The sequence below is a fragment of the Gigantopelta aegis genome, chromosome 7 (assembly GCF_016097555.1).
Source record: "Gigantopelta aegis isolate Gae_Host chromosome 7, Gae_host_genome, whole genome shotgun sequence".
Lineage (NCBI taxonomy): Eukaryota > Metazoa > Mollusca > Gastropoda > Neomphalida > Peltospiridae > Gigantopelta > Gigantopelta aegis.
Genome location: NC_054705.1, coordinates 45,223,375 through 45,239,978, shown reverse-complemented (window position 1 = coordinate 45,239,978; position 16,604 = coordinate 45,223,375). Strand labels below are relative to the sequence as shown.

The window sequence follows — 16,604 nt, the reverse complement described above, 5'->3', positions numbered from 1 at the left end:
AATGGTCAAGGTCACTTTCTCAGGTCAAGGACACATTTCAAGGTCAGCAACATTTCTATGTTACAGTGCCAGTCACGTTTCAAGGTCACTTTCTCAGGTCAAAGACACATTTCAAAGTCAAGGACACAGTTGTATGTTACATTACAGTGTCAGTCATGTTTTTAAGGTCACTGGAAATCAGATATTTATAACGTGAATTTAGGAGTCTGTGGTTCTGCAAATTGTGAAAAAAACCACAACAATAACACTATTCCACATACTAGATGATAAGCATGTCATCTATCTCGACTTCATCAAGATCTCCTAGGACAAAAAGCATGCAACTGTTCCTGCTATTTAACTTTTTTATGGAATATTCTTCAAGAGTATGTGATGTAATTAATATATTATCATGAGTTCTTTTATACCATAAGTAGCATAATGCATGTTACGACATTGTTAGATTACGTCATATCCTTCCAACCCTCTTGGAGAATATTCCATGAAATGGCAAAATGGTAGCTAGCACAAAAGTACATGCCTTTTTGCCCTTGGACATCTCAGCAAAGTTGATATAGGTGACATCATTATCATCTAGTATGTGAAATATGTGTTTTTGTAATGGGGATTTTCAAGATTTCTGTCAAAACGTGGGGGAAATATATTGGTAATTAAAAGACAGGAGAGAAATTTTATCATAGTTGTTAATAATGTGGTTCTGATTTTAAAATTATAGGAAAGGTTGATTTTAATATTTCTCAAGTTCAGTAAAATTATGAAGTTTTCATATATTTCAATTGGCATGATGGAAACTACAACAGAATCTTGTTTGGTCGAACTCGAAAGGGTCGACTACACCGCAACGCTTGAACCAAAAACAAAGTCCCGAGTTACATTTACACAATGTTGACTGAATGGTTAAGTCAAACTACCCGATGGGTTGGACACTTTCTGGGGCACCGACGGGGTGCGAGCCAATGGGATTCAACTGTAATGGGGGGTTTTAATTACCGAGATAAAAAAGATCATCTTACCAAACACTATTCGCCATATTGCAGGGTGTGGCCTCGTGAAGGGACCTGCAATCAACAAGTCATTAAAATCCTCTGAAATCTGCTAATTTATATTATGAATCAATTCACATAAAAATGGGAAATTCTTTTTAATTTCTAATACATTAGCTAAAGTTTCTTTGTTCTACAAAAGTAAATTAAATTAAATTGAAAAGAAAAACTTTTTTCACTTCAGTATATCTTCTTATTTTTTAGAAAGACGAATATTAACTTTGAACTAGACCACTAGATTATGTGTTCAGTTTTAAGTGAAGTTATCATGAACGGTTTGGGAGTAGTGCTCTGAAAACACTACTGGACACTCAAGACACACAGTGCCCGTTTTAGTAAACACACACCCCACACACAAAATTGAGTTGAGGAAAATAACATAAAAATTGTGCAAAAACAATTTGCAGGGTTATTGAAAACTATGTGGATTTCTGTTTGAGTTTCAACAAAGAACAAGCACAGGAATAGTGGTTTTATGCTTGCAGTAAATTCTGGAAATCAGAAGAAAAAAAACCCAGACTTTTCATTGCTGGTTATATAATATGAAACGTGAGAATCTTAGTGTTGACTTACCGTTAGGGAACGTGAGGACACTGATGATGAGGAAGAAGAATGCGACACAGCACAGTCCACTCCAAATATTGCTTTCAAATGACTCATCATTCCTGTAATACAATATACAACACTCCAAATATTGCTTTCAAACAACTCATCAGTCCTGTAATACAATATACAACACACCAAATGATTCATCTTTCCTATAATACAATACTCCAAATATTGTTTTCAAACGACTCATCATTCCTGTAATACAATATACAACACTCCAAATACTGCTTTCAAACGACTCATCATTCCTGTAATACAATATATAACACTCCAAATATTCTTTCAAACGACTCAGCATTCCTGTAATACAATATACAACACTCCAAATATATATTGCTTTCAAACGACTCACCATTCCTGTAATACAATATACAACACTCCAAATATTGCTTTCAAACTACTCATCATTCCAGTAATTAATACAATATACAACACTCCAAATATTGCTTTCAAACGACTCATCAGTTCTGTAATACAATATACAACACTCCAAATATTGCTTTCAAACGACTCATCAGTTCTGTAATACAATATACAACACTCCAAATATTGCTATCAAACGACTTATCAGTTCTGTAATACAATATACAACACTCCAAATATTGCTTTCAAATGACTCATTTCTGTAATACAATACACAATTAACACACCAAATGATTCATCTTTCCTGTAATATAATATATAACACTCCAAATATTGCTTTCAAACGACTCATCATTCCTGTAATACAATATACAACACACCAAATGACTCATCTTTCCTGTAACACAATATACAACACTCCAAATATTTCTTTCAAACGACTCGTCATTCCTGTAATACAATATACAACACACCAAATGACTCATCTTTCCTGTAATACAATATACAACACTCCAAATATTCTTTCAAACGACTCAGCATTCCTGTAATACAATATACAACACTCCAAATATTGCTTTCAAACGACTCAGCATTCCTGTAATACAATATACAACACTCCAAATATTGCTTTCAAACGACTCACCATTCCTGTAATACAATATACAACACTCCAAATATTGCTTTCAAACTACTCATCATTCCAGTAATTAATACAATATACAACACTCCAAATATTGCTTTCAAATGACTCATCAGTTCTGTAATACAATATACAACACTCCAAATATTGCTTTCAAACAACTCATCAGTTCTGTAATACAATATACAACACTCCAAATATTGCTATCAAACGACTTATCAGTTCTATAATACAATATACAACACTCCAAATATTGCTTTCAAATGACTCATTTCTGTAATGCAATACACAATTAACACACCAAATGATTCATCTTTTCTGTAATGTAATATATAACACTCCAAATATTGCTTTCAAACGACTCATCAATCCTTATAATACAATATACAACACACCAAATGACTCATCTTTCCTGTAACACAATATACAACACTCCAAATATTTCTTTCAAACGACTCGTCATTCCTGTAATACAATATACAACACACCAAATGACTCATCTTTCCTGTAATACAATATACAACACTCCAAATATTGCTTTCAAACGACTCATCAGTTCTGTAATACAATATACAACACTCCAAATATTGCTTTCAAACGACTCATCAGTTCTGTAATACAATATACAACACTCCAAATATTGCTTTCAAACGACTCACCAGTTCTGTAATACAATATACAACACTTCAAATATTGCTTTCAAACGACTCAACATTCCTGTAATACAATATACAACACTCCAAATATTGCTTTCAAACGACTCATCAGTTCTGTAATACAATATACAACACTTCAAATATTGCTTTCAAATGACTCATCAGTTCTGTAATACAATATACAACACTCCAAATATTGCTTTCAAACGACTCAACATTCCTGTAATACAATATACAACACTCCAAATATTGCTTTCAAATGCAGGGCTAACTCTGGGTCAGTAGAAAATTTAGCCAAATTATCTGTTAAACTTCAAAACTTGTAAACCCCAGTTATTATGTATCAAAATATCAATTATTACATAAAAGTATTTCACCAAATTAAATTAAAATTTGCCAATTGTTTTTGAAATTCGCAACTGGTGAGTGCCAGAGATAGCCCTGAATTTACTCATCATTCCTGTAACAATATACAATACTCCAAGTATTGCTTTCAAACGACTCATCATTCCTGTAACAATATACAATACTCCAATTATTGCTTTCAAACGACTCATCATTCCTGTAACAATATACAATACTCCAAGTATTGCTTTCAAACGACTCATCATTCCTGTAACAATATACAATACTCCAAGTATTGCTTTCAAATGACTCATCATTCCTGTAACAATATACAATACTCCAAGTATTGCTTTCAAACGACTCATCATTCCTGTAACAATATACAATACTCCAAGTATTGCTTTCAAGTGACTTGTCATTCCTGCAATACAATATAGTTTGTGTTTTTTTTTGGGGGGGGGGGGTTATCTTCTTCAAATGAATCGATCACACTGATACCATTAGGAGATAAATAGTATTGTTTTTATAAAGGCAGTGTAAATATTATTTAGCACCCAAGATAGATAATTGTAATGATGAACACTACCACTTCCATTGTTTTTTTATAACTGGTGATATCCTTAACAAAATGAAAGGTCTCTAATCTATTATTTAGGGGCGGGACGTATGTCAGTGGTACAGCGCTCGCTCGATGTGCAGTCGGTCTAGGATCGATCCCTGTCAGTGGACCCATTGGGCTATTTCTCGTTCCAGCCAGTGCATCACGACTGATATATCAAAGGTTGTGGTATGTACTACCCTATCTGTGGGATGGTGCATATAAAAGATCCCTTGCTGCTAAGCGAAAAAGAGTAGCCCATGAAGTGGCAACAGTGGGTTTCCTCTCTAAATATGTGTGGTCCTTAACCATATAACCATAAATACAATGTGTTGAGTGCGTTGTTAAATAAAACATTTCTTTCTTTCTTTCTAATCTATTATTAGGAATTGCACAATAAACAAATGACAGTAACTTAGTGCTGAGTAAAAAAAACACACATCGAGCACAAAACATCAGATGTTAGTCAGTGGACACAAAAGACTGATTAACCATTCTGATCATGTGACAAATTTGGTGACAAATAAGTGGTTTCTGTCAGTATTTGCCAAAACAATAAAAAAAAATCTAATAAATGTTTTCAATGCTCAAATAAAATGTAACTTTTGAGTGTATCAAACAGATAAATGGGTACTGGCATGGCAAATGATAGAGGCTGTGAAAATTATGTAACAGTAAGACTGGAATATGGCTAATGTGTTTTTGTCACTGATGCATTTCCATATAGAGTTACACCGTTATGATGTTGCATTTTCTTAGACGTTTTTGTTGACTGTATTAGTCAACTGCTCTTTCCAGGATGTTAATCAAGAACCATACAATAACAAAACAAAAAAAACAGGTGCGCTGAAGAAAAATAAAGTGGATGGCAAAAATGTGAAAGGGGAAAATCATGAAAAAGGGAGGTGCTGCTTCTCCCTAACACAGATCTGCGAGAATACTGAAGCAGCCAACAGATAAAAACCAGCTGGCTGAAATCTAATGGGTTCCAGGGCTGGGAGCAGGTCAACTCGCCCCAAAACCAACTCGCCCCCCACTGTTTAATCAACTCATAGCATTTTATTAATTATATATACCAATAGGTTAAGCAATAATGTGCAATAAATATTGTTGAATATGCATCCTAGTCGGAGTCCAAAAGCCTTGCCTGATCATTCTTTTACGGAAACAAGGGACAAACTGACAAATGTCATTAAGACAGGCTCGACAGTTCATTGTTTATCCGATATTAGGATCTCCCCAATATAAATATATTATATATAATAATTTTCCAACATATACACTACATATATAATAACTGGCTAAAACTAAGTTCTTTCCAGTGTGACCCTTGGCGTCCGCCAAGAAGGTTAAGTCTTATGACCCACAAATCTTGCAAAGGCTCTACCGAGTTAAAAAAAATTCTCAACCATCTTCACACTATCACATTATAAGGTGCATTATCATAACTACAACTGCCTTATTTTTGCTATTTTAAAAATTACTAATTGTTTTTAATAATCAACAACATATTAATATTTTGGTAGGACTTTCCTTTGGCACTGTCACATATAAAGAACATTATAAATACTTATTATAAACAGAGTTAGGGTTAAGTTTAGTGACAGTGCCAAAAGAAAGTCCTTCCAATATTATATATTCATCATAATCCTTGATTTTAATTACGTGCAGAATACTTCTGTAATTGTAATATGATGCCACAGTGCATAAACAAGATTTCCAACTAAAAATAAAAATAAACTCAAAAATATCAACATCGCCAGTTTACAAAAACAGCAGGCTTTTTTTCGCCGTCAAACTTCAAAGAATTAACGATTATAAACATGAATGCAATAATTTTTATGAATAAACGTGACCTCATCCTTTTTTTTTAAATCTGCTTTTAAATGAAATTATTTCATTGTACTTTTTATGGACATGATGTTCAATATATTACGATTACATTTCCAAACAAAATTAACCAATAAATTCATCACTTATGTAACTTTGATAATTTATTGTGCCCCTGTATTTCCAACATTTTATGATTTTAAGAGTAAACCGGCTAACAGTAAACTCGACATTTTGTACTTGCCTGGTGAAAACGGAATAAAGTAAACCTAAAATGGACGCCGCTAGTAATGTTATAGTATGCGGTTTGTAGAAGAACTCCAGAGAAATATCATCGACGCTCCTCTCATTGATTATCTCCCGAAAATATTCGTCGTCCTCTGCGATCACGTTGTCCTTTCTTGCAGACGCCATCTTCCCATTTACTACTTTTTCGGTCAGAGTACGGAAGATTTAACTGTTGGGAAGATAACTCTAGACTCTTTAAAAAAATAAAAGGTGAACGTTACCGTAAACTTTGTAAAAAGACATTTCGTAAATTTTTATCAAATGATTAATTTTAACTGTTCCGTTTTAAGAAAATAAATAGGAATCTTTTAATTTTAATTTAAATAAAGACACCACACCACAATTCCCTGTATCGATACATTGTGTAGCTTAACATAGTCCAGTTTAGTAAGTAGGTTCATTAATTTGACTCAGTTTCCTGGTGTTTTATTGAACAAACTCTGGATATATTTAACTTTAAAAGTTCAATTAAAAATTGGATCAGAACTCTTTATTATAATTCAGTGTCATGAATATTACAAAATGGTTTCTTGTCCGAGAGTTTTAAACTGGAAAGCGGTTACCAGCAAGGTGATCCACTCTCCCCATATATTTTTATCATCTATGCAGAAATTTTAGCAATACTAATTAGAAATTCTAATGATATTAAAGTGATAAGTATAAATGGGGAAGAATATGTTTTATCTCAATACGCAGACGATACTACCTTTATTTTAAACAGATCTCCCAAGTCCCTGGACAGTACTTTAACAATATTAGATATGTATGCAGATGTTTCTGGCTTAAAAATAAATTATTCAAAACCACATATTATTTGGATAGGAAGTAAAAAGTTTTCAAAAGAGATTTTCCATCCAGCAAAGTGGAAGCTAGCTTGGGGTGCTGATCAGTTCACATTATTAGGGGTAACATTTATGCTGAATATGGAACAGATGGTTGCTCAAAATTACGAATCTAAAATTTTGGAAATGAAAAATGGGATAAATCAATGGTTAACATGGAATATAACAGTTTTGGGTAGAATCAATGTAGTGAAAACACTAGTAATAACCAAAATCACTCATTTATTAATTTCAGTACCCAATCTGCCCCTTATACAAGATTTACTTAATAACCAAGGACAGTTTATAGATTATGATACATTCAGCTTAAAGTATAATATAAAATCACATTTTCTAGAACTTGCTTCTTTATTAAAGGCTATACAAGTTTTTATATGCAAGAAAACTACTTTTAACATCCAAACAGTTGGTGTTCAAAGCATCACATTTTACCAGTTAAAATAAAATCCTTTTAGAAAAATAAATCTTGAAGTAAAGAAATCTATAAACTACTCAACGACACGAATATACTTCCTACTTTGCAGATTAAATACTCTGCTGAAGGATTTGCTTTTTCGTCTTCAAACTGGGTGAAGTATTATAGCCTGCCATTTAAGATTTTGAAAGACCCAACACTGTTATGGTTCCAATATCAAATCCTACATAGAATTACAGCAACGAATACTTTCTTATATAAAATAAAATATGTTGATTCAAATCTTTGTAATTTCAGAAACATCGGATCATTTGTTTTACGCTTGCCCCAAATTCATCAAACTCTGGAATCTTATAGAATGATTGTAACAAACAGGTGAAGACTTCCAGTTAAACAAAACTATGATTTTATTTGGTGATATAAATAAGGAAAACAATTTTGTAAATTGGTTAATTATAAATGTAAAGTATTATATATACAAAACAAAATTACAGAACACTACACTCTATAAAACTGGATTAAAACATTATATCAAAGATATGCTATTATTAGAAAAATATATGTATTACACAAATTGCTTACATAAAGAATTCGATGAAAATTGGGAATGTTGGCTAAGATTTTTGGAAAATATTTAAACAACCAGCCTGATTTTTTATATAAAAAGACTATGGTTGTTGTTTTACAATGTTGCTGCTTTAGAAGAAATACTTATTTCAGCTTTCTTCCTTCCCGTTGTCTCCTTGCTCCATGTGTATAATTGCTATGTCCGGTAATGATTCGGGGCCCCAACCCTGACATTATCTATTGTTTTTCTGGGGCAATAAAGTAGGTTCATTAAAAGAAAATTATTTTAAAAATTTATAAGTTATTGCTTTTTTCAAAAGTACCAACTAAAAAAAAAGTTTATTAATTTTACAGCTACAGTCCGTCCCACAGGAAATGTCTTTTTTTATGCTATAGAATTTACTACAAGTTATTTATATTTGTGACCAATTGTTTTCTAAGTTGGACACAAAAATGATAGGCTGAACTAACTAAGCCAGTTATGCTTAAATGCAGGTGTTTAACATTATAAATGTACGTAATTACACACATGTAAGACATAAACTGGTTTTATAAATTTGGCCCAGTATTTTCGTTATTTCTAAAACACTTTTGTCTTTTTTTCTGAAATTATTTACAAAAATACTTTTTGCAGGAGGGTGGAACAGACAATAGGTTGACCTCTGAAATACTTAAATAAGCTAGTTTTTGTTAAATATTATATGGTACTGGTATTATTAAGCAACATTTACAAGTGCTAAATGAATTGAGGACTGAACGGTACATGGTGTGTGACTTATCCAGTAAAAAGAGTTTAAAGTTTGTTTTGTTCAATGACATCATTAGGGCTATTGGATGTCAAGCTTTGGTGTTTCTGACACAGTCATCAGAGGGTCATCAGAGGAAACCTGCTAAATTTTTCTAATTTTAGTTATTAAGGGATCTTTTATATGCACAATCCCACAGACAGGATAGCACATACCACAGCCTTTGATATACATGTCATGGTGCACTGGCTGGAATGAGAAATAGCTCAATGGGACCACTGATGAGGATGGATACCAGACCGACTGCGCATCAAGCAGGCGCTTTACATGCCGCCCCTATCCAGTAAAAAGAACATTTACGATAACAGATAGTTTTTATACATCCATCTATGGTGTTGTCTGTCCAACCATACATCCATCCGTCTGTTAACCTTTTTTGGTCCAGACCATATCTTGCATACAGGACCATCAAAGCTCATATGTAGGAACAACTTGGGATGGTGGTTTGTTGCGTACTATTACTAGGTCACTGTGACCTACTTTTCATGGTCTACCGCACATAACAGTAAATCCTTGTCCGGACCATATCTTGCACACATATGTATACAGGACCATCAAACCTCACACGTAACAGCAACTTGAGATAGCGATGTGTCACATACTATTACTAGGTCACTTTGACCTACTTTTCATAGTCTACTGCACATAACAGTAAATCCTTGTCCTGATCATATCTTGTATACAGATGCATGCATACACGGCCATCAAACCACATGTAGGAACAACTTGGGATGGTGGTTGGTCCAAAACAAACTGTTCATCCATCCCATTGCAAACATTTCACATAATTACATTTTAATCGTACCCATAACATATTCATTAATATAGATATGGTTTTCCATCAAACTCCTGATGGGCGTATCATGTACCTCACGGGTACTCTTGTTATCCATTTACATCCATGTCCCATGTTTACCTTTGATTTTACCTGCAGGTTTTATGTTTGTCTGTCCCATCTTTTTCCTGTGGATCCACTAATTATGTGGAAGTACCATGGTTTGGATGAAGGTCTAAAGTTTATTTTCAGGTTCTTTGTTTATATCCTTTGTTCACCTGTCAGTCCCATGTTATCTGCATGTCTCAAGTTTACCTGCAAGTTCCAGGTTTACCTGTGGGTCCCGTTTACTTGTAGGTCCCATGTTTACCTGTACTAGGGTCTCCACGAGGACTCGGGTACTCGGACACGGGCCGAGTCTAGCAAGACTCGAATCCGTTCATAGGACTCAAGTACCCGTGCAAGGAAGATCACTCTCATTTAATTATACTTTTTTACGTCATTTTGCCACATGCCACTTATTACATTTTAGGGCTATGAGACATGATGTAAAACATAAAAGACTAAATTGAATGTGTTGAATGCAATATAGTGGCAGGATTTGGCAATATAGTGGCAGGATTTGGCAATATAGTGGCAGGATTTGGCAATATAGTGGCAGGATTTGGCAATATAGTGGCAGGATTTGGCAATATAGTGGCAGGATTTGGCAATATAGTGGCAGGATTTGGCAATATAGTGGCAGGATTTGGCAATATAGTGGCTAGATTTGGCAATATAGTGGCATGATTTGGCAATATAGTGGCATGATTTGGCAATATAGTGGCATGATTTGGCAATATAGTGGCAGGATTTGGCAATATAGTGGCATGATTTGGCAATATAGTGTAATGATTTGGCAATATAGTGGCAGGATTTGGCAATATAGTGGCAGGATTTGGCAATATAGTGGCAGGATTTGGCAATATAGTGGCAGGATTTGGCAATTAAGACGCATAATGCTATTTCACTTTATTGCTTAGTCTCATTGTCGTGTAGTGTAAGTGTCGGTACTCGGGTCCGGGTCAAGTTGACCTTTGAGTACTCGAGTCAGGTATTTCTGGACTCCTGGAAGACCTAACCTGTACCATATTTACTATTAGATCCCATTTGTTTACCTATAGGTCCCATGTTTATCTGTACCATATTTACTTTTGGATCCTGTTTAATTTGTTTATCTGTAGGTCCCACGTTAGCTTGTAGGTCCCATGTCCACATGTAGGGTCCTTGTTTACCCACAAACCTGTGGGTCATATATTTACCTGCAACTCTCATGTTTACCTGCAGAGTCGATATGTTTCCATGGTGATCTCGGCCATGTCTGATTTCTCAACTGTTTGGACTGCCTATAACAGAATTATGTTTCTTCATGCATTTTTGCTTCAGTAATTTTTTCACTCATAGTCTTAGAAGAAACCATTTTTCCATTAGCAGCAAGGGATCTTTTATACGCACTTTCCCACAGGGGGCGGGATGTAGCTCAGTGGTAAAGCATTCGCTTGATGCATGGTTGGTCTGGGATCGATCCCCGTCGGTGGACCCACTCCAGCCAGTACACCACGACTGGTATAGCAAAGGCCATGTGCTATCCTGTCTGTGGGATGGTGCATATAAAAGATCCCTTGCTGCTAATCGAAAAGAGTAGCCCATGAAGTGGCGACACTAGGTTTCCTCTCTCAATATCTGTGTGATCCGAAACCATATGTCCAACGCCATATAAAAGTAAATAAAATGTGTTGAGTGCATCGTTAAATAAAACATTTCCTTCCTTCCTTCCTCTCAATATCTGTGTCGTCCTTAACCATGTCTGACGCCATATAACCGTAAAAATAAAATGTGTTGAGTGCGTCGTTAAATAAAACATTTCCTTCCTTCCTTCCTCTCAATATCTGTGTGGTCCTTAATCATATGTCTGACGCCATATAACTGTAAATAAAATGTGTTGAGTGCGTCGTTAAATAAAACATTTCCTTCCTTCCTTCCTCTCAATATCTGTGTCGTCCTTAACCATGTCTGACGCCATATAACCGTAAAAATAAAATGTGTTGAGTGCGTCGTTAAATAAAACATTTCCTTCCTTCCTTCCTCTCAATATCTGTGTCGTCCTTAATCATATGTCTGACGCCATATAACTGTAAATAAAATGTGTTGAGTGCGTCGTTAAATAAAACATTTCCTTCCTTCCTTCCTCTCAATATCTGTGTCGTCCTTAACCATGTCTGACGCCATATATACGTAAAAATAAAATGTGTTGAGTGCGTCGTTAAATAAAACATTTCCTTCCTTCCTTCCTCTCAATATCTGTGTCGTCCTTAACCATGTCTGACGCCATATAACCGTAAAAATAAAATGTGTTGAGTGCGTCATTAAATAAAACATTTCCTTCCTTCCTTTTTCCCACAGACAGCACGGTACATGCCACAACCTTTCAGGGCTAGCTCTGGGTGAGCAAAACATTTCGCCAAATTGTCTACTAAACTTCAACAATTGCAGAAATCAGAGAATTTGTACCCGGAGGTGGTTCGATCCTACGATGCAAGCACTCCAGCCAAGAACTCTACTGACTGAGCTAGATTCTGCCCCACGTAATTTGTATCTGGTTTTAAACCTGAACAGTTCACATGTTTTAAATCACAAAACAATTAACTAAGGTCGAGGACAGTCACTTTTTGCACCCTTTTTTGGGGTTCGTACACAATAAATATAGCATATCTTATCGTAATTTCACTTGAAATCCATATTTCGTAAAAGGTACAATTTTTAATCCCAAGATTTTCTTCAACACATTCAGATACATTAGTAATGTTCAAACAAAAAATGTTCAATAGCAAGTTTGCATTGGAATTTTTCCAGCATTCTTAAAACAGAAACGTCATGTACCCATTGTATAGTTATTGTAAGGCGATTCGAAGTGACGTCATTGGAATACTGACGTCATTCAAATTCAAAATTAGCTATATTATTACAATGCTTCGCCACATTAAAATAAAAACTAGTCTACTAACCTTGACCCCTGTCAAATTGCTATAACAAGCGGACAACGTTGTTTACAGGTTGGTATTTTGTTATTTTTCATAATTCTGGACAAAATATTAATTTTAAGTTTCAAAAGATGAAAGAAATAAAAAGTACCTTTTGTCAAATATATCATATCAAAAAGTTACCGTTGGATACGTTTTATTTACTATGTACGAAGCCAAAACAAGGGTGCGAAAAGTGGCTGTCGTCGACCTTAGTAAAATATACAATACTAAAGTAGAAATAAATAATAAAAATAAATCTTTTATTTCTCATTATAAATAAAATAACAGAAATAATAAATTTCTGTAAAATATATTTATAAAATACAAAATTTAACAACCACAAATTCAGCAAAAGTACTGTGACAAACGGTGCTGTGATATGGTAATATGGTAATATAAAGTTTATTAGTAAACGAAGTAAAGAAATAATTAGAAGATCTTGAAAAAACATGGATATAGTTAGTTTGTTAATTATTACACTTCATAACACAATAATAGCAAAAACTTCTAATCATATGTATATCTACATTATACAATTAATGCATTCTATTTCTCTTATCCTCAGCTATGTAAGAAATTTCTATCCTACATGGGATATCACCTGCTTGCGTTTAACATGATGTTGTTGGCAATATATTACATCATATTAATTGAGATGGTGACGTGAGGTCATTAGATACAGTTTTAGATTAATATTGTATTATTAAAACCTTCATTTTAAAAGATATCTTGTTAATTTGTTGTGTTAAATTTTATTTAACGCATGAAAAAAATACAGCAAATATGATAGTGTAGTTTATTCATGATAAAATTGTCAAATAAAAAAGTTACTTGTTCAGCCATCTTTGTCTGTTCGTGTAAAATAATGGTTTATTTTCCGAATGAATGAGAGAAAAAAAAGACTCCATCATATGCGGTCATGTGGGATAGATAAAGTACACCCTCGGTGGTGAAATTTCGACCATGGAACTCGGCAAGCCTTGACCCGGGTCGAAATTTCCACCACCTCAGGTGTACTTTTTCTATTCCATATGACCACATATGATGGAGTCTTATATTCACCACCTCATTAAAAATGCCAGTATACCTAGACTTTGCCATTCAAGGCAAGTTATCACTCTTGCTTTCCTTCACTCTCCTGAAATTAGTTCAAGGGGAGTAATTTTTACCTCCCTTTCTTTAGCATGTAAATTTAAACGGTGTCAATATGGTCATATCTAAAATGGCTTCCCATAATCTGTGTTAGGCGAGCAGTCAATCACCCCCATCAATTCATTTCACAGCGAGTTCTGCACCCCTAGTATATTATCGACAATTTGTGATTAAAATTAGATATTTCACAGGTGGAATCAAATTGTATTCTTATTTTGACAAACTGTACAAAAATGTCCAAAAATATTAATTAAATAAGTAACAAATATATATTAAACAATGAAACAATAAACAGGTAAAAAATATAAGAACCAGCAAGATGTGTTAATGTGACAAAAACAGCTATAAACAACAAATACATTGCTTTGTATCTTTAAAATGAGCATTCAGGTATAGTATTTATTAAACAATGAACAGAAATATGTTAACATGACACAGAGCTACCACACACTGTACAGGGGGCAGCACAGTGTAAAAAATAGTGGTACTACTCGAGGTTGCCAGACTCTCTTTTCAAATTCACCTGTGAAGAACATTTTCACAGATACAACAATTATAACACATAAATTTGTTTTTTAAATCAATGGTATAGCCATACCTACCTCTTTGAAAATTACCAGCTATATCATCTGTGCCATGGCTGTTGTATAATATCTTGCAAAAATGTCCTGATTACAAACAGTTGCATAAAAATACTACGGTACATGTATACAACTGAAGAGTTCAGTTCCTAAAAGTGATACAAGTTATTTTCCAAATTTTGGAGTTAGATGCCATTATGTGAATGTGTGGCTTCATCCCCCTGGTCAAACCCTGAGTGAGTGCTCCGCAAGGCTCAGTGGGTAGGTGTAAACCACTTGCACCGACCAGTGATCCATAACTGGTTCAACAAAGGCCCTGGTTTGTGCTATCCTGCCTGTGGGAAGCGTAAATAAAAGATCCCTTGCTGCTAATCGGAAAGAGTAGCCCATGTAGTGGCGACAGCAGGTTTCCTCTCCAAATCTGTGTGGTCCTTAACCATATGTCTGATGCCATATAACCGTATATAAAATGTGTCGAGTGCCTCGTTATATAAAACATTTCTTTCTTTCTTTCATCCCCCTGGGTTTCATTCATTTGATAATCCAGTCATGATGATGCCCTGCTTCTATGGTAAATGATGATGCCCCGTTTCTATGGTAAATGATGATTCCCTGTTTCTATGGTAAATGATGATGCCCTGTTTCTATGGTAAATGACAATGCCCTATTTCTATGGTAAATGATAATGTCCTGTTTCTATGGTAAATGATGATACCCTGTTTCTATGGTAAATGATGATAGCCTGTTTCTATGGTAAATGACGATGCCCTGTTTCTAAATGATGATGCCCTGTTTCTATGGTAAATGATGATGCCCTGTTTCTATGGTAAATGATGATGCCCTGTTCCTATGGTAAATGATGATGCCCTGTTCCTATGGTAAATGATGATACCCTGTTTCTATGGTAAATGATGATGCCCTGTTTCTATGGTAAATGATAGTAGAAGAAGAAGAAAGTTTGTATTGTTTAAGGACATCACTAGAGCACATTGATTTATTAATCCTCGGCTATTGGATGTCAAACATTTGATAATTCTGACATATGGTCTTAGAAAGGAAACCCGCTACAATTTTCCATTTGTAGCAAGAGATCTTTTTTATGCACCATCCCACAGACAGGATAGCACATATCACGGTCTTTGATATACCAGTCGTGGAGCACTGGCTGCAACAAGAAATAACCCGACGGGGATCGATCCTAGACTGACTGTGCACCACAAGAGTGCTTTACCCCTGGGCTACGCTCCGCCCCTTGGAGTTAGCAGTGATGATGTACCGATGTTAGTACAGCTCGGCTGAAACACAATCTGTGCCCATCAATCAGAATCTTAAAACTGTGTTTCATGTCATATATTCTACATGCAAGTCATGTTCCAGCAAAATCATGGGTTTTTTTTATAAAAATTACGTAAATGGATACCGGAGCCATTCAATCGTAATACTTCCGTCCCAATCATTTGGTATTATTATTATGAGAATAAAAAAATAAAAAGGTACCATTTATACACACAGTGGTTACCGCGAAATTCATAAATAAAGCACACAGTTTTATAAACCACAACTTGCAATTCACAGTTTAAAAAAGTAGCGGCTTATAGGCCAAAAAATACGGTATATTGTATTTTGGAAATGAGCTCTTAATTCTGAAATATTCTTATTGTCATTGTGACATAAGACAAATCACATAGCAATTAAGTGTTGAGCAATATCTAAATGTTTTTAAAATACCCTGATTTATTTTTTGTAGGTACCCTTTAAAAGCAAATATGAAATGGATTCAAACGTTATTTTTTTTTAATTTCTTTGCCACAGGGAAAGTACCAGTAATCTATTTACTTGTCGTACACAGTTTTCTAAAAGCTGGTACATGTATATCATTTGCCATTAAACATATCGTTGCTGAACTAAGAAAACCTCAATTCTGCAAAAAAAACATTTTCAGGAGACGAAATGGATTTTTCTTCTAAAAAGCTGATTGATTGTAACAAATTGCGTTTAAGTACATGTACTATAACATGACAAATAAAGCATT

At 34.5% G+C, this 16,604-nt stretch overlaps 1 protein-coding gene across 1 annotated transcript in view; it reads right to left on the bottom strand.

The window, feature by feature from the left end:
- LOC121376749 (phosphatidylserine synthase-like) overlaps positions 1-6,514 on the bottom strand; it is an 81,693-nt gene extending 75,179 nt beyond the window's left edge. The window contains exons 1-3 of the mRNA XM_041504517.1: positions 6,329-6,514; positions 1,617-1,708; positions 1,014-1,058 (exon numbers count right to left, since the gene is read on the bottom strand). Of these exons, the coding sequence (XP_041360451.1) occupies positions 1,014-1,058; positions 1,617-1,708; positions 6,329-6,498 (307 nt within the window). The 5' untranslated portion in view covers positions 6,499-6,514. The remainder of the gene's footprint in view (positions 1-1,013; positions 1,059-1,616; positions 1,709-6,328) is intronic.
- Positions 6,515-16,604: the final 10,090 nt, after the last annotated feature.